The sequence below is a fragment of the Triturus cristatus genome, chromosome 4_2 (assembly GCF_964204655.1).
Source record: "Triturus cristatus chromosome 4_2, aTriCri1.1, whole genome shotgun sequence".
Taxonomy (NCBI): Eukaryota; Metazoa; Chordata; class Amphibia; order Caudata; family Salamandridae; genus Triturus; species Triturus cristatus.
In genome coordinates this window covers 85,823,101-85,841,843 of record NC_140586.1, presented here as the reverse complement: position 1 = coordinate 85,841,843, position 18,743 = coordinate 85,823,101, and the positions used below count along the sequence as shown (strand labels likewise).

General features: G+C 44.0%; 1 protein-coding gene across 4 annotated transcripts in view; it reads left to right on the top strand.

Annotated features, from left to right (window-relative positions):
- The window catches only part of DNM2 (dynamin 2), a 752,889-nt gene that overhangs the window by 513,848 nt on the left and 220,298 nt on the right, over positions 1-18,743 (top strand). For all 4 annotated transcript variants that reach the window (XM_085600673.1, XM_085600674.1, XM_085600670.1 and 1 more), the window contains exons 16-17: positions 13,926-14,037; positions 14,772-14,936. In XM_085600673.1, coding sequence (XP_085456799.1) covers positions 13,926-14,037; positions 14,772-14,936 — 277 coding nt within the window. The remainder of the gene's footprint in view (positions 1-13,925; positions 14,038-14,771; positions 14,937-18,743) is intronic.

Genomic DNA, 18,743 nt, shown 5'->3' with positions numbered 1-18,743 from the left:
GGGGGAATAATATCCTCATGTCCAGAAATGGCATGGGGGTATTATTCCACAGTGGTAGACACCTTACACGACATGTTTCGATAAAGCCAAACCATAGTTACCATAACCGTCTAAGATCATAAGGCACTTTAAGAGTATATGGTAGGCTATATCATAGAACAGCTATAAGGACTTGGTTCCGAAAGCTGCAGACAGGCTCAGCTCCTGCTAGAGCACCATCTCACATGTTACCAAGCACTCTGCCTCCAGGATTGTTAAGGCCTGCCATAGGAGTGACTGATAGGTACACATGTGTCTATATGTAAGTTAGGTATAGGAATACTACACCTAAGCAAGGGGTGATTACACGACCTTGCCCCAGCTGAGTGATCAGCCAGTTGTGTCAAAATGGAAGGCCAGGCCAGGGGTGGCATAATACATGCTGCAGCCCCTGGTAGGCCTAGGGTACACCTATGCCCTGGGTACCTAGGGTACACTGTACAGGGGCCAATAAGGTGATCCTATCCAAATGGGTTATGCACCTAAAGTACATAGTATTAATTTAGAGAGAGAACAGCAGGGCTGTGGGTCTGATTGGCAGGCCCACAGCCACATCTAAGTCGAAAACCAGTAAAGCAAAAGCAAAAAGTGGGGGTGAACATAGAAAGCAGACCCTACTCTCCTACAACGGATGCGTCCCTCCTGGGATGGGGTGGCCATATGGGAGAGGCGGAGATCAGAGGCCTCTGGTCTCCGGCGGAGTCTCGTCTCCACATCAACCTGTTGGAGTTGAGAGCGATCCGACTTGCACTGAAAGCCTTCCTTCCCTCTGTCAGGGGCAGTGTCGTGCAGGTGTTCACGGACAACACCACCGCCATGTGGTATTGCAACAAACAGGGCGGGGTGGGGTCGTGGACCCTTTGTCAGGAGGCTCTGCGCCTCTGGACGTGGCTGGAACACCAGGGCGTCACCCTAGTGGTTCAACATCTGGCGGGCTCTCTGAACGCCAGAGCGGACGAACTCAGCCGCCGGTGCATGATGGATCACGAATGGCGTCTGAACTCCGAAGTGGCGCAAGGTCTCTTTCAGCAGTGGGGAGAGCCTTGGTTAGATCTATTCGCCACCGAAGAGAACGCGCAATGTCAGCAGTTCTGCGCGTTGGAATTTCCAAGGCGGCACTCGCTCGGCGACGCTTTTCGTCACGAGTGGAGTTGCGGTCTGTTGTACGCCTTTCCGCCTATACCACTTCTGCCCAGAGTGCTGAAGAAGATCAGGCACGACCGGGCCCAAGTCATCTTGGTGGCTCCGGATTGGGCACGAAGATACTGGTATCCCGAGCTACTCAGTATGTTGACCGATCCCCCGATACGTCTGCCCCTTCGGGAGGATCTTCTGTCGCAGCAGCAGGGGACGGTCCTCCACCCGAACCTGTCCAGTCTCCACCTCCATGCGTGGAGATTGAGCGGCGGCAGTTGATGCCATTTGACTTGCCTCCTGAAGTCTGTGATATCATTCTGGCAGCCAGGCGTCCCTCCACAAAGACGGTATACGCCTGCCGGTGGAACAAATTTGTGGCATGGTGCACAGCAAAGGCTGTGGATCCCCTTTCCGCCCCTCTTTCTGAGGTTCTCCTCTTTCTTCTTTCTTTGGCCCGGCAGGGCTCTGCCCTGGGCACCCTGAAAGGTTATCAGCCTTCTCTTTTCAAGTCCCCTGTGGTTACACGCTTTCTAAAAGGCATTACTCACACGTTCCCTCCTGTCCCTTTTGTAATGCCTCAGTGGGACTTGAATCTGGTCTTGACATTCCTGATGTGCGCTCCCTTCGAGCCTCTTCACAATTGTCCTCTTCGTCTTCTGACTCTTAAGACTGCTTTTCTGGTAGCCATCACCTCGGCTAGACGGGTGAGTGAGCTCCAGGCTTTATCTTCAAAGCCTCCTTTTCTGTCTGTTCATCCGGACAAGGTTGTCCTTCGGCCTCGTCCCTCCTTTCTTCCGAAAGTAGTGACTCCATTTCATCTTGGGCAGTCTGTCACCTTGCCCACCTTCTTTCCGCCTCCGCATCCTTCCAAAGAGGAAGAGAGGCTCCACCGTCTGGACCCAAAACGTGCGCTCTCCTTTTATTTGGACCGCACAAAGCAGTTCCGGGTGGACGACCAACTTTTCGTTGGATACGTGGGTGCTAAGAAGGGGAAAGCTGTGCACAAACGGACCATCTCTCGGTGGATCGTTTTGTGCATCAAAATTTGTTACTCTTTGGCAAAAAAGGACCCTCCTGTTGGGCTGCGCGCCCATTCTACTCGGGCCACAGCGGCTACTACTGCTTTGGGACGGGGAGTCCCTTTGCAGGACATCTGTCAGGCGGCGACGTGGGCTTCGCTACACACGTTTGCCAGGCATTATTGCCTTGACAGCCAAGTCCGGAGGGATGGCTTCTTTGGCCGTTCTGTCCTCCAGGACTTTCTGGTGTGATCTTGGTTCGCAGACCCACCACCGGGGTTGGTATTGCTTGGGTATCTATTCTAAGGTGAGGAATCTAACTAACGTGTTTCTTTCAGATGAACAAGTTACTTACCTTCGGTAACGATGTATCTGTAAGAAACATTAGTTAGTTAGATTCCTCACCGACCCACCCATCCTCCCTGTTCTGCGAACTGACATCTAGGGTTAAGGTTATCCTTTTCAGGCCCCTAGATTTTATTTTTGGCACCAGTGTCGGTCTTTGCATGGCTCTGCGTTCCTGGCGCGGAAGGCTATGTACAAGAACTGACGTCAGTGCGCGAGGGCGGCGTCTAAGTACTCCGACGTCATTCCGGCGCACGACGCCGACGACGGACGCGGAGCCGCAGACGACGCCTAGCGACGCGCAAGGGGTATTGCTGACGAAAAATCTTCCGGATCCAGTCTGACGCCTGGGGATATTCTAAGGTGAGGAATCTAACTAACTAATGTTTCTTACAGATACATCGTTACCAAAGGTAAGTAACTTGTTCGTATATATGTATATGTATATGTATATATATGTATATGTATATGTGTATATATATGTATATGTATATATATGTATATATATGTATGTTATCTACTGGCGGTCGCCAGTAGATAGTTATAGTTAGGACCCTCTTACCATAGGAAATCCGCAACATTCTATTTTGAATAACTTTGGCGCCGGTCGACGAATCCTCGCAAAATTTTCAAAATAGGTGGGGCGTTGAGCTCCGCTCCTACCCTGAAAGTCTCGGGGGGGATTCGTCAAGCGGGGGCTGAGATAAAAGGGGGGTCCCAAAACGCGTTTTTCCCATGCATTTTTCCATAGGACCTTTAGACAGAGCTACAGCCCGAACGGCTGAACAGAATTTAATGAAATTTGGCAGAGACGTAGTCCTCAGGTCAAGGAAGTTCCTTTTGTAGGTTTGGTGTAAATCCGTTCAGTAGATTCTGAGAAAATAGCCTTTAAATCAATATATATATCTGAGCCAGCTTACGGTGCGCTTACCGTACGCGTACGGTGACGTGCGCGAGCGCGATTCTGATTGGCCGTTAGATCTTAGTAAACATTCGAATCGGTCGAAACCAGAAAGCGGCGGCCGCCATTTTCTCTCTCGCACTCTGACAGGGGGTTGAAAAACAAAGTGCAAAAACATGTAAAGGGGCTGTTTAGACAGCTCCCAAGCACCTAGCCATGTCGAGGGAGTCCCCAACGATCCCCCAAGTGAAAAAAGGCAATTTTAATTTTTTCGAAAATTTCGCCGATTACGCTTACCGTACGCGTACGGTAATAAATAATACAAAATAAAAAAAATATCCACATTCTCCCCACCCCGTGTGCAAATGTTGCCCGAAGGGCACCAGTTGTGCATGGCTTATTACATCAAAACAAAACATATATTTTACCTGTCACAACGATGCTCATCATATGTCCTCCATGTGTGCACGGTGCGCGAAGCGCATCGTGCGTTCATGGCCCATCTAGCGTAACGTGGGCACGCGGTGCGCGAAGCGCGTGCTCACTGTGCGCGCACGGTGCGCTTCGCGCACCGTGCGCGCACGGAACGAACTGCGTTAAGTGGGCGCGCACGCCACAAATGGCGTAAAGTAACTTAGCATTTACAAAAACGTACAAATTCAATGAAAAAACCATAGGTTTCACACACGTTATAGTTAGGAATTAGCATTTAAAAAACCTTGCAAATTCACTGAAAAAACCATAGGTTTCACACATGTTATAGTTAGCTGGACATTTTACTGATAAAAAACCAATGAAATTCCCCCGTTATAGTTACTGTAGGCAACTATAACTCATGCGACCGTAATCCTCTGCTGATGACATATGTGTCTTTATGAAAAAAAAATATTTGTAATATATGTATAGCTAAAATTTAATGGAAGAAGACATGGGCAAATAAGTGTCTAAATACAGTATTCGCATCAGCAGAGGATTACGGTCGCGTGAGTTATAGTTGCCTACAGTAACTATAACGGGGGAATATATATATATGTATGTATATGTATATGTATATATATATGTATATGTATATATATATGTATATGTATTACCTACTGGCGGTCGCCAGTAGGTAGTTATAGTTAGGACCACGTTTCCATAGGAAAACCTCAACATTCTATTTTGAATAACTTTGGCGCCGGTCGATGAATCCTCGCGAATTTCTCATTTTAGGTGGGGCGCTACGCTCCGCTCCTACCCTGAAAGTCTCGGGGGGATCCGTCAAGCGGGGGCTGAGATAAAAGGGGGGTCCCAAAACGCGTTTTTCCCATGCATTTTTCCATAGGACCTTTAGAACGAGCTACAGCCCGAACGGCTGAACAGAATTACTCAAAATTTGGCAGAGAGGTAGTCCCTAGGTCAAGGAAGTGCCTTTTGTAGGTTTGGTGTAAATCTGTTCAGTAGATTCTGAGAAAATAGCCTTTAAATCAATATATATATCTGAGCCCGCTTACGGTACGCTTACCGTACGCTTACGGTAAGCGTACGGTGGCGTGCGCGAGCGCGATTCTGATTGGCTCTTAGATCTTAGTAAACATTCGAATCGGTCGAAACCAGGAAGCGGCGGCCGCCATTTTGTGTATTTCACTCTGAAAAAAAAGAGTGAAAACAAGGAAAGGGGGCAATGAGGAGAGTTACAGACCCCCTAACATTTGTAAGGGGGTCAAAGAAGGACAGAAAAGTACAAAAAAAACATTTATTGATTTTAAAAAAAATCACGGGGTACGCGTACGGTAAGCTTACGGTAAGCGTACGGTAAAAAAAATAAAAAAAAATAAATGAAAAGCAGATTTAAGAGTTTAGATATTAGGGGGCTCTAAAAAGAGCCGTTGTGTTTATGAAGTGATTTTTTAGTGGTACCTACAAGTAAGTACCGATGCAGAGTCTAAGGTTCAAGAGGAAGACTCTGTTCCCTTCATCATTGAAGTGCACACCATCTCCTCTATAAATGTCTTGCATGTCATAACGCAAGTTGTTGTGGTAAATGGCACCCATACCATAGTCACGGAGGAAAGCAGAAACAGATTTGTTGACGTGCTTTCTTGCTTTGTCAATCTGTGGACAGAAATGATTGGACCAGTTCCATTTTTGCCTTTGGCATATGTTGGAAAACACAAAGGCAGTTTTAGGGAAAAGTGTAAACAGTTGTGCAAAGGTGTCCTTCATAAGCATTTCCAGACCTACCCCAGTCAAAGTGCCTAGGTCATTGCCACCACAGTGCACTATTATGAGGTCAGGGTGTTGGATTTGAATGAAGGATTTCACCAATGGCATCAATTGGTGCCACTTTAACCCTCTCTGACCAATCCATTTAATGTCTACATTTGGCAAAGCAAGGTCTCTCACCATACCTGTTTTCTCTGCAAACTTTTCACTCCAGAAGACATAGCTGTGCCCTACAATCCACACTGTGAACATCTTCAAAGGAGAACTGGATGCACTCAGGAGGTGTCTTTCAGTAGAATGGCAATATGAAAAGAAAGACAGTTTGGAAATGGAGGCATACATATTTTTTTCAAAACAAAAAGAACTGATTGGCTGTTTCATACCATTCTAGAATAAAAACTAGGCTGTATGTGTAAATTAATAGAAGCATGTTTTGTATTGGTAAAAAAAAATGTGTAACCAAAGAACAGTACTATGGATTTGCTGTTAGGTTTGAAAAGTCAAGCACTCTTGCTCTGTGGAATGGAAACATTGTTTGGCGAACTTCTGACCTAACTCAACACAGCAGTGTTCCATGAGCTGTTGCTATGGTAGCAGGCAGAAGTCAAGTTGGGGGAAGGGTACTAGGCAGAAGTCAAGTTGGGGGAAGGGTACTTTCGGAAAAGGGTTGGTTTTCAACCAATAGAAATGTGTGATTACATTTGAAAAAAAGGGGGAAGCACTGAGATTTGAAACTTACAAGTATATGTGTGGAAAAATAGAGGGAAAGTTTGCCATTATCTGGTTCTGCTGAGAGGAGAGAGGTGAACACAACAGAGATCCTGGCTCTGATAATCTGCTGTTTGAGTGTCACATTTCTTTCACAACTAACTAATTTTAAAGGTGAGTTTACAGTTTGAGAGGGGATGTATGTGGTAATTTAAGAAATTAATAATAGAAATGGAAATTGTTTTTGTTGTAGTTACACATGGTGGTTTCATAATGTGTCAGTCTGTAAAAGTGATTTTCACTTGCCCAAAAAAAAGAGCAGTAAGTGTGCTTTCAAATTGGCAAAGAAATTTAGTTTTGGGACTAATGTGAAAACATGACTCTGTGTGCAGAGAGGAATTATAGGCAGAGATTTATTGCGTATTGCTCTGGTGATTTCACAGTTGCATTAGATGGAAAGGGGGAGCGAATTTTTGGAGGAAGAAGCAGAGTCTTAGCACACACCCAGCTGCTTTCCATGTAGAATCATGCACAGTATTTACAAGCGAGTGGGGTTTTCAGGTTTCAGTCTGTAATGCAAATACATTCAGCATCACTAAGGCTGGTTGCCCTTGCTGGAGTGTAGGCAGTCACCGAGAATACACATGGTGGTGGTCTGAAAAAACAGTTTGGACATGTGCATTTAAATAAATCAAAAAAAGTGGTTTCATAATGTGTCAGTCTGTAAAAGTGATTTTCACTTGTAAAAAGTGATTTTCACTTGCCCCGAAAAAAAAAAGAGCAGTAAGTGTACTTTCAAATTGGCAAAGAAATTTCGTTTTGGGACTAATGTGAAATCATGACTCTGTGTGCAGAGAGGAATTATAGGCAGAGATTTATTGCGTATTGCTCTGGTGATTTCACAGTTACATTAGATGGAAAGGGGGAGCGAATTTTTGGGGGAAGAAGCATAGTCTTAGCACACACCCATGTGCTTGCCATGTATAGTCATGCACAGTATTTACAAGCGAGTGGGGTTTTCAGGTTTCAGTCTGTAATGCAAATACATTCAGCATCACTAAGGCTGGTTGCCCTTGCTGGAGTGTAGGCAGTCACCGAGAATACACATGGTGGTGGTCTGAAAAAACAGTTTGGACATGTGCATTTAAATAAATCAAAAAAAGTGGTTTCATAATGTGTCAGTCTGTAAAAGTGATTTTCACTTGTAAAAAGTGATTTTCACTTGCCCCGAAAAAAAAAGAGCAGTAAGTGTGCTTTCAAATTGGCAAAGAAATTTAGTTTTGGGACTAATGTGAAAACATGACTCTGTGTGCAGAGAGGAATTATAGGCAGAGATTTATTGCGTATTGCTCTGGTGATTTCACAGTTGCATTAGATGGAAAGGGGGAGCGAATTTTTGGGGGAAGAAGTAGTCTTAGCACACACCCATGTGCTTGCCATGTATAGTCATGCACAGTATTTACAAGCGAGTGGGGTTTTCAGGTTTCAGTCTGTAATGCAAATACATTCAGCATCACTAAGGCTGGTTGCCCTTGCTGGAGTGTAGGCAGTCACCGAGAATACACATGGTGGTGGTCTGAAAAAACAGTTTGGACATGTGCATTTAAATAAATCAAAAAAAGTGGTTTCCTAATGTGTCAGTCTGTAAAAGTGATTTTCACTTGCGCCGAAAAAAAAAAGAGCAGTAAGTGTGCTTTCAAATTGGCAAAGAAATTTCGTTTTGGGACTAATGTGAAAACATGACTCTGTGTGCAGAGAGGAATTATAGGCAGAGATTTATTGCGTATTGCTCTGGTGATTTCACAGTTACATTAGATGGAAAGGGGGAGCGAATTTTTGGGGGAAGAAGCAGAGTCTTAGCACACACCCATGTGCTTGCCATGTATAGTCATGCACAGTATTTACAAGCGAGTGGGGTTTTCAGGTTTCAGTCTGTAATGCAAATACATTCAGCATCACTAAGGCTGGTTGCCCTTGCTGGAGTGTAGGCAGTCACCGAGAATACACATGGTGGTGGTCTGTATGGTAAGTCAATAATAATAATTGTAGTCTCTCAAGGACAATGTAATGTGATAAATGATTTTTAGTGTTTTTAAAAAAAAAAAAAAAAAAAAGTACGCGCACCGTACGCGTACGATAAAAAAAAAAATAAAAAAAAGTTTTTAAAAATATATGTAAAAAAAAGATGATAGATAAGGTTGGCTCTTAAAAGAACCGTTGTGTTCATGCAGGGACAGAGGAAAGGAAGCATGGGAAAATTATTCAAAGCGACAAATGTGCTGATCTATTTTGTTGTTCACTAGGGAAACACTGGTCTCCCTATGGCAAATTAGATCTTTACAAAATGTGCAATGAATATCAACCTTCCGAAATCGAGGGTTCATTTCCAGAGGGCCAGCAAAAGGAGATTCTCCCCCCACAGATGAAGGGCTCACCTGACCTGGAGAAGAAGGAGTCAGCCCTGCAGATGATGGTCCAGGCTGAGCTACTGTGGATGTACTGGCTCGTCTTTCTGAAGAGTTACCTCCAAAAAGATGACCATGTGTCCTTCTGTGTACATCCTGGAGGTGTCTCTTCATGGTGTGATTCCCAAAGGAATACTTCCTGTTAGGATTACCTCTAGAAAGTACACGCTTACACAGCTTACAAGTCACTAAGGGTGCATTTACCTTTTGCTGGCCTTCAGGAAAAGTAAAATAATCCCATACATAAGAGGGCTTTTGTTTCCTCGATCTCTGCCTCAAGACAGTGCTGCTAGTGCTAGCCTCACTCTCAGAAGAGCTCTGCTGTTCTGCCATCGTATCCCAAAGACAAACCAGCTCCTTCTCCCATGGGATCACAAGCAGAAATGAGGGGAATGGGTGTGGTGTAGGAGAGTTCTAGAACTGAAAGTAGTTTCAACCAATCAAAAGTTGTGTTTCATGATCACATGACCTACCGTACGCTTACGGTACGCTTACGGTGCGCTTACGGCAAAAGTGCGCATGCGCGTAAAAAAGACACGCGCTTGCGCGCATGCGCATAACAGTCACTACCCGACACTTCCGCGTAACGTGCGCGTGTAGCGTAAGCGCGCACGCGTCCCACGCGCAGTACGCGCGGCTACGCAAAGTGCGTAACTATACGCAAGCAGCGTAGATAGATTACGGACGTTGCGTAAACCGTACGCTTACCGTGAGCTTACGGTACGCGTACTAAAAAAATATTTTTTTTTAAAAAAAAGTACTGCAAATAAATTTTACATGTTTATTTTAAAAAATATATTAAAAAAACATATTAAAGAATTTTAAAAATTTAATCATAGTCTTTATAAAAGGTAAGATAATTAAATTAAAAATATGTTAGAAAAAAAAAAAAAAAAAATTAGCATTTAAAAAACCTTGCAAATTCACTGAAAAAACCATGGGTTTCACACACGTTATAGTTAGGAATTAGCATTTAAAAAACCTTAGAAATTCAGTGAAAAAACCATAGGTTTCACACACGTTATAGTTAGGAATTAGCATTTAAAAAACCTTAGAAATTCAGTGAAAAAACCATAGGTTTCACACATGTTATAGTTAGCTGGACATTTTACTCGTAAAAAACCAATGAAATTGCCCCGTTATAGTTAGTTCAGCTAACTATAACTCGCGCGCCCGCAATGCACTGCTGATGACGTCACATATTACATCACTCATGACATGGTCAGTGACATCACTCATGACATCACTGATGACATCTCAAATGACATCACTGATGACATCACTGATGACATCATCCTTGTGATAGAGTGGCAGACCTCCTCTCACCCTAATATAACCTTTGACACACACATTCAAAAATAGAGACTAAAATTTTCAAAACAATGGACATACCAATACCAGTTACAACAACCTCTTCAGTAATTCTAAGATCCACATACACATCCACTCATTCACCAACAGTCCAATACAGTCACTCATACATGTACTCACTCATCATATGTACTCATACACCTATACATCCTGTTACACAATGCCACTCATCCATAGAGTTACTCACACACATAGTCACTCGTACTAATAAAGAATCAAACATACATTTACTTGCATATACAGTTATACACACACCACCATACTTACTTCTACGGAAACTTACACATACTTAGTCTTTTAAACAATCACTTATAGAAACACATACTTATTCATACAGGAACTCTTCCAATCTCTCACCCTTGCATATACTCACATATATACACCAATAGTCACATATACTAGTTTTAAACATATGTAGTTACTCATAAAGACACTATTGAGACAGTCATTCACTCACTAACACACCCATACACACACTCATCCACCCATGCAGTCCTGCACACATGGTCTGTTCAACACATACAAACAGTGAGTCACTCATTCATGCACCTGTGCACTACGTAATACCCCCCACCGAACCATGCAGACACTCAGACTGATACTCAAAAAACCAACTAATAACCTATATAGACACCCATGTAGCTACTCACCAACCCATGCAGCCACTTATACACAAAGTGAGAGACTGATACAGATATATACATATTTAAACATTACTCACTAAAACATGTATTCACTATGATACACTTAATCAGTCAGTTAAACAATCAATTTTTCAAAAACAAATCATCCATTTAGACACTTATATACCCATTTATTCTTCCATCGACCTTGAGATATACATATATAAAACATATTTAATTTTCAGAAAAACCCACATTCACTGGATGATGTCATCAGTGAGGTCATCAGTGATGTCATTTGAGATGTCATCAGTGATGTCATGAGTGATGTCACTGACCATGTCATGAGTGATGTAATATGTGACGTCATCAGCAGTGCATTGCGGGCGCGCGAGTTATAGTTAGCTGAACTAACTATAACGGGGCAATTTCATTGGTTTTTTACGAGTAAAATGTCCAGCTAACTATAACATGTGTGAAACCTATGGTTTTTTCACTGAATATATATATGTATATATATGTATGTATATGTATATATATATATAATATGTATATAGTCTTTTAACATTCATATGCTTTATTGTGAGTTCATGCTAAATGATTGTTTTGGGTCGCACAGTGGGATGGTTCACCTTCCCACCACCCCGGCCTTTTTCTTCTAAGTACTGGTTGCTATTCTGATTCAAGCATGTGAATCTATAAAAGATACAATACTGGAGAAAAACAAGTTACTTACTTGTACACTGTGGTTCTCCAGTATTGTTATCTTTTATAGATTCACATGCAACCCTCCCTCCTCCCCTTTTCAGGTTCACCTTCCATACCCCTTCATTACCTAGGGCACTCGTGCTTGAAATCCAAGGGTATGGTGGCCCTGCAGAGGAAGGAGATTCTATGGTCTGGGCTCTGAGTGTCTGGAGTTTGGATGTTTTATAACAATGGTTATAGGTTACTAAAGTTAATGAATTCTTATGGGCTTTTCAATGTTAAGCTTTAATATTGTTATTTTACTGTTACGGTGGGACTCCCACCATGAGAACAGGGAAGATTCAAGCATGTGAATCTATATAAGATAACAATACTGCAGAACCACAGTGTACAGGTAAGTAACTTGTTTTTTCCATGTTGGGCAAGCTGTCACCTTGGCCATTTTCTATGCTCCTCCGCTCCCCTCTAAAGAAGAGGAGAGACTCCACCGTCTGGACCCAAAAAGAGCATTGTCATTCTACCTTGACCTCACTAAAGAGTTCCTGGTGGACGACCAAATCTTCTTGGGGTACGTTGGTACGAAGAAAGGTCGTGCAGTCCAGAAGTGGACTTTCTTACGATGGGTCGTCCTCTGCATCAAAATTTGTTACGCTCTGGCCAAAAAGCAGCCTCCTGAAGGCTTAAGGGCTCAATCTACCAGAACTAAGGCTGTTAACACTGCTTTGCAGCGTGAAGTCCCAGTCCTCGACATTTGTCAGGCAGCAACACGGGCACCCGTTTACCAAGCACTGCTGCCTGGGCAGTTAAGTCAACAGGGACAGCCTTTTTGTCCGCTCTTTGTCCGCAGTCCCTCCTACGGGATGGTATTGCTTGGTTATCTATTCGAAGGTAAGGAATCTGCAGGTAGATGTCCCTATCAGATGAACAAGTTACTTACCTTCAGTAATACTTTATCTGGTAGGGACATGATCTAGCCGCAGGTTCCTTACTGAGTCACCCACCCTCCCTGCGTTGTGGACAGTTTTCTAGGGTCAGGGCTGATCTCTTTCAGGGCCCTAGTTGTTCAGAAACACACCAATGTCCGTGCACTTCATGGCTCCACACTTCTAGCGTTGAAAGTCGTGAAATGTAATTGACATCAGTGAACCGAGTTGGTACCTATATAGATGATGTGGAAGTCACAACGGCGCAGATGACATCACACATAGCCGACCGACGCAACCTACTCGTGCGCAGGGGTATAGCTCAAAGGAAACTCTTCTGAATCCAGTTTGACACCTAATAAATTCAAAGGTAAGGAATCTGTGGCTAGATCATGTCTCTACCAGATAAGACATTACCAAAGGTAAGTAACTTGTCTGACTTGTTGAGTAGAGCTGCTCTTCTCTGCAGCTCCACTGCTTCGCTTCTGGGGGTGGCATGCAATCAGCTCTGAGCCACACAACACCGCCTAGCCACTTGCTGAAGCACTTATGCAAAACGACTTTAGATCTACTGTGGCACCTGAAGGATATTCTAAGGTGATGATTCTGCAGTACAATAGAATATCCACCAGGAAGAGTGTTACTGAAGGTAAGCAACTTGTTATTCTGGTTCAAATATTTCTAGACTGATAGTGAAGAGGCAGTTCTGGTCAAGAAATGGAAGCAGCGTTTGCCATTGGTGGGAGCAACTTATGTTTGCAAACCTCCAGTTTTCTCTCACCTTTCTCTGTAATGTTAAGTTTGACTTTTTATTACATGCACTCCTCATGAAATCACCTATGTCCAGTTTTCCAAGTTTGCTGTGTTCTAGCAAGTGCTTAGCTCAGGTGCTAAGTAAGTACTGTTGGTGTCAGAGTGCGAATAGAATACCTTCAGACATAGATCTCATGTTTTGGTGGTATAAGAGTATGTCCTTCTATTGGTGTGGCGCGGGGATGGCTTGTGAATTTAGAACCACCTCACCAGAACCATGAACCCTCCATGCCCAATCCGGTGTACAATATTGCTATAGAGATGTATGCTATATGACATTTTAGACCAACATCAAAGGAGTTAGTTGCCTTTAAAAAGAAAAGGGGTGGGAAGCATTGTTAGTACAGTGAACTCCTCGACCAGGAATATAGCACTCAGTGTAAAATGGACAGCAACGCGCTAGCCTTCCTGTTCAAATGGACCCGGCTGTTATTTAGCCGTATTAGTCCATTGAGTAGCTCTTAGAATCTGCCATGGCATCCTTTCTATGGTGTGAAAGAGCATCTGTTGTTGTGCTCTGTTATACATTTGCTGGCACGACCACACACTTTATTTGGCTTTGTTCTGCTTGGTGCATGGAAAGAATTCAGTTTTATGCAGGGATTGTTAAATATGAAGCTCAAAAACATTTGCTGCGGTTTTAAAACTTTTTGGTTTTCTTTAACCAGGAATGTGTACAAGGATCTTCGCCAGATAGAGTTGGCATGTGACGCCCAAGAAGACGTGGACAGCTGGAAAGCCTCCTTCCTGCGAGCTGGCGTCTACCCAGAGAAAGATCAAGTATACCGTACCTTTCATTGTCTTTTCAAAACGTCAATGTGGTTTAGAGATATTCAAGATAGAATATCTGGCAGCTAGGGTCTAGCGTTATCGCCTTAGCATGGGGGGAGATCTCCTAGTGACCCCTCTATAGGATGCTATTCTGTGGTGGACCCAGCCATGGGAAAAGATGGCACTGCTAGAGTGACTGTCCAGCCGTTGCTTGTACAACAGGCTGCAGCTCTGAGGGAAACAAGGTGCTGGAGTTACTATCCAGTGGGTGCCAATATTGCTTGACCACTGTAGTGGGATGTCAAATCAGTCTTTACAGCTGTAGGACTATATGACCGTTGTGGGTGGGCATTGTTGGGATGGCTGTTTTTACTGGTTTAGCTCTGCATGCTAGTTTGGGGAGAAGTGGAACAGGTGAAAATATGTATAGTAGGAGTACACTATCTTCTTGGTGTTGTATCCCCTGTCTTTTAGTCCGAGCTTGTGCAGTCTCACAGGTAAACATTGTATGATTCGTTTAAAATATTTGTTGCCCTACCCCAAACGCTAGTATTCTTCGTACAATTTCAGATAGTCACACAGGTTATTACAGTGCAACTGTAGCATATTCAAAGTTTTGTCTTCATTTGGATATTCTTTCTATGCTGTTCGATAGCCCTACAGGTTATTGAAGTTAGAGTTGGGAGTGCAGAGTATTCCTGGTCATTCTTAGTGCATTACCCTGTTTATTCTGACTTTGTCAGGCGGAGAATGAAGATGAGGTGCCCGAGAATACATTTTCCATGGATCCCCAGCTTGAGCGGCAGGTGGAGACCATCCGAAATCTGGTGGACTCCTACGTGTCTATCATCAATAAGTCTATTCGCGACCTCATGCCAAAGACCATCATGCACCTCATGATCAACAATGTGAGTTACTCTACAAATAATTTGGGTATGTCACTTTAAAACACTAAAGCAGCAGCACGATTCCTTGCTGGTGCGTCTGCATTGACATGCAGATGTTTGTGTATGTCGTTTGTGTGATTGTCATTGACTAGGAGTATTGCCACAGAGAAGACTAGAGCATTAATGTGCTTTCTGTAGCTCAGTTGCCCAGTGTTAAGGTTGACGTGGGGGTCAGTTAGCCACACAGTCGTTTATCTCAGTACTATGAATGATCATGAGCCTGCGGCACTGGAAGTGGGTGGGCCAGGGAATGAAGTGTGGCACTTTCACTGAACATTCATAGATTCATTATGGAAATCCAGTAAATTTATTATAAAATAAAGATTTTATTAACAGCAATTAAACATATATTGTAGCCAAGAAAATGAGCATCCTGTTGGTTTTGGTGGGAAGAGGAATATAAAAAGGAAACAATTTGCATTCCTTTCAAACGAGAATCAATGGATAGGTCATACGCAATTTTGGCATACGCCTGAACTACTCAGTCTTTTAAGGTATTGATCTCGAGTGAATACTGTCCCATCTGGACAGTCGCAAGTCAAGCTGATCAATATATTAACCTGAGCACTGGAGGCATTTCTTACAGCTCATCCAAAAAATCCAGTCACGATTTTATTCAAGACATTGGTCCAAAGCTTTGAAAATAGCTCCATGTCAAAGAATGTGGGCTCTTTAAAAATATTAGCAGCAAAAACACTTTGCATTATTGCATGGTGGGGGATGTGGCTAAGAGTAATGCGGGAAGAGGCGTGGCTCTACTGGTAATCTTATGGGGTTTGGTAAATAGAGCACTGATGTAGTGGTGGAGATTCTTCGAGACAGTGAAGAGGGTAGTCTTGATGGTAGGCTTCAATGAAGTTGTTTCATATTGTTCTCTGACTAATCTGCCATTTCTAGAATTCTCAAGTGTCAAGAAGAGCTAGATGGGCTTCGTGATAGACCGCCTCAGTTAGGGGCCCAGATGTGGTAGAACGTTAAATCTGCTGGGTGACACTACAAGAAGGCACGGCAGAATCTCTAAATTACACTAGTGTCTACCTGAAGTGGTTCTTCGGTTCTAGGAAATAGGCAATGTGAGTAATGATAAAGACTTTTGACTTCTAGGTTTGGCTCTAGCTTTGTGCTGGGATCTCTGTGACTCATTCAAAGTTGTGGAATCATGATACCAGGCGGTCTGTCTTCTGCACAGGTATGCTTGAGGATGAGCTTGCCACTAGAGTGATGCTCACTGAGACTTGGCTTGCTGCCTTCTTATGGAGAGGAATGAGTTTACCTACTCGGGTACTTATGGAGGTTTGACGTTTCTGCCCAAACTTTCACCAGTGTTTTGCCTTAAAGCTTCAGTGCACCAAGACAGGCTGCCAATCTAATACAGCACACAAATTATAACAAGTACCACCTTATTATCTTATCTCTTGTGTAGGATTTGTATGGGTACCCTACGTTGGCTCCGCCGGTTATCAGCTGATATGAATGGATTCTGATAGATACTTGTAACTGCAGATTCCTCACCCCTAGAATAGCCCTGAGCATCAGACTGGTTTAACTGCAGATTTCTTACCTCTACAATATCCCTGAGCATCAGACTGGATCCTGAGTATTTCAACAGCAGTGCTCCTGTGTGCCAGCAGGTGGTGTTGTGCAGCTCCGTATGGATTTCGTATTACCCTGGAAGGGAGAGTAGGGAGCTGAAAATAAGTGCCACTACTGCTCACTGATGTTGGTTCCTTTCTTGCACCCGAGGTTGATATGGGACCGGCAGGCAAAACTAAATCGCCAGCCCCAAGAGGTCACTGTTGAAGCACAGGTTTCGTTCTTGCTCAATTGTGGGTACTGCCTCCTGAACTATCGACTGTCTGCTAAGTCTTCAGGTGAGTCCATTTCCAGGCTCAAACATAAGTAGACGAAGGAGGATTTGACACCTGTCCCTCTAGCTCGGAAGAAAAAGCATGAAGGTGTTGAGAAAAACACTGCACTCCTTATTGGAAAGTGCTCCTTTTTGACATGTTCACCCCCACTTTTTGCCTGGTATCTGATGCAGTTTCGACAGATGTGTACTGGGCTCCTGCTCTCCTGGTCCCCAGTCCCAGGTCTCTTTCCCTAAACTGTACAATTGTTCCCCCAATTGGCAAAACCTTTAGCATCTCCTGTAAGTCCCTGGTAAGTGGTGCCACAGGTACCTAGTGCAGGGAGGTTAAAGAGGGCCCCCCAGACTGCCGCATGTATGTTGCCCTCGTAATGGACTCCACAGCACCAATATGCAAACTGCCATTGTAGGTTGCGTGTCTTGGTGCAGATAAAAGCGAAAGCACAACATGGCAGACGTCCCTGTGTGCCATGCCTGCAGACACTGCATGCAATATACAAAGCCACCCCTATAGCAGGACTTACAGCCCTAAGGAAGGGTGCACTATACTACATGTGTGGACATATTTGCATAAGCAGATATGCCTCTGTGATGTCCAAGTCAATTCTCAAGTAGCACAAGTGAACAGGGAAGCCATTTTTAGTAAATGTGCTGGACACTGGTAAAAACTATTTTCCCAGCTACATGATGGCTTCAAGTCTATGGTGTTTGGTATCAAACACCTTCTACTAATAAACCCACACTGATTTCAGTGCTGGATTTAATACATGCACCTAGATAGCACCTTAGAGGTGCCTCCTGAAAACCTAACCATCCTCTAGTGTGTTGACTGACTGGTGGCAGATATGAAAGGAGGCGTGGCACACTACCAGGCTAGTCACACCCCTATGGTGAGCTGCCTGGTGTGCCCTCCTTTAGGAAAATGCCTCCATCTTGGTGATAGCAGAATTAGGAAATCTGTGACAGGGTTATTCCCACTTCCCACAGAAAGTGGTCATAAAGGCGGTTTAGTGAGCCCAAGGGCATGTAGCTCATTGGCTATCCCCTTCACTCCCTTTACACCCCTAAATCTAGTATTTAGGGAAGCTCCTGGCACCAGAAAAGGAGATTCTAACAATCTAAGAAGAAGAACACTGAAGAGCTGCAAGAATGTAAGAGCAGCAACTGACCTGATACTAACCCTGCTGGCCTACATACTGTCCCCAACAATTGCACCAAAGTCGACTTGTCCTGCAGCTGGTCTGCCTCTAAAAGGCTGGGAGGACTGCCAGCACTTCAAGGAACAGCCAGCATCTCCCGTGGAGTAGCCGAGCTACTCCTCCGTACCCTGCAGGCACCCAAAAGGAATTGCCAAAGCTCTAACCTTGAAAACCGGACTCATAACCGCACTACTGCACCCGAGCCCCCCCCCCAGCCCAAGTTGAAGTATGCCAATGGTGCCAACGAGGTCCTGTGACCCTCCAGAGCTAACCCCACCTTGGGTATGCATATAGCTGGGTCGGATTTGCATATAGCTGGGTCTGAATTGATGTGGCGAAGTGAGCTAAACAACAATGATGGATTCGACCCAGATCTGTGTCTGGGGGTGAGTGTCTGAAAAGTTTCAGCGCTCCGTCCATCTCCGTGTGTTGACCGTGCATGCAACAAATGTTTAGTACTCCCTCTTGAAAAGCCTAAGGCCGCTCGACCACAGTACCACAAACAAAGCACCTTAGAATTATTAAAGCAAGCCCCTGTCCACTCATAAGGGATGCCTGGACTCTCTACACAATATATCTTTTTTTGGTACATTATATAAAGAGCACACTTTTAAATTCCTAGTTTCAGAACCAATTCCTCAACTGGTCCCAATGTTCCTCAAGTTCCCTGTAGAGTTGTTGACCTCTCAGCAGATAGTGGAG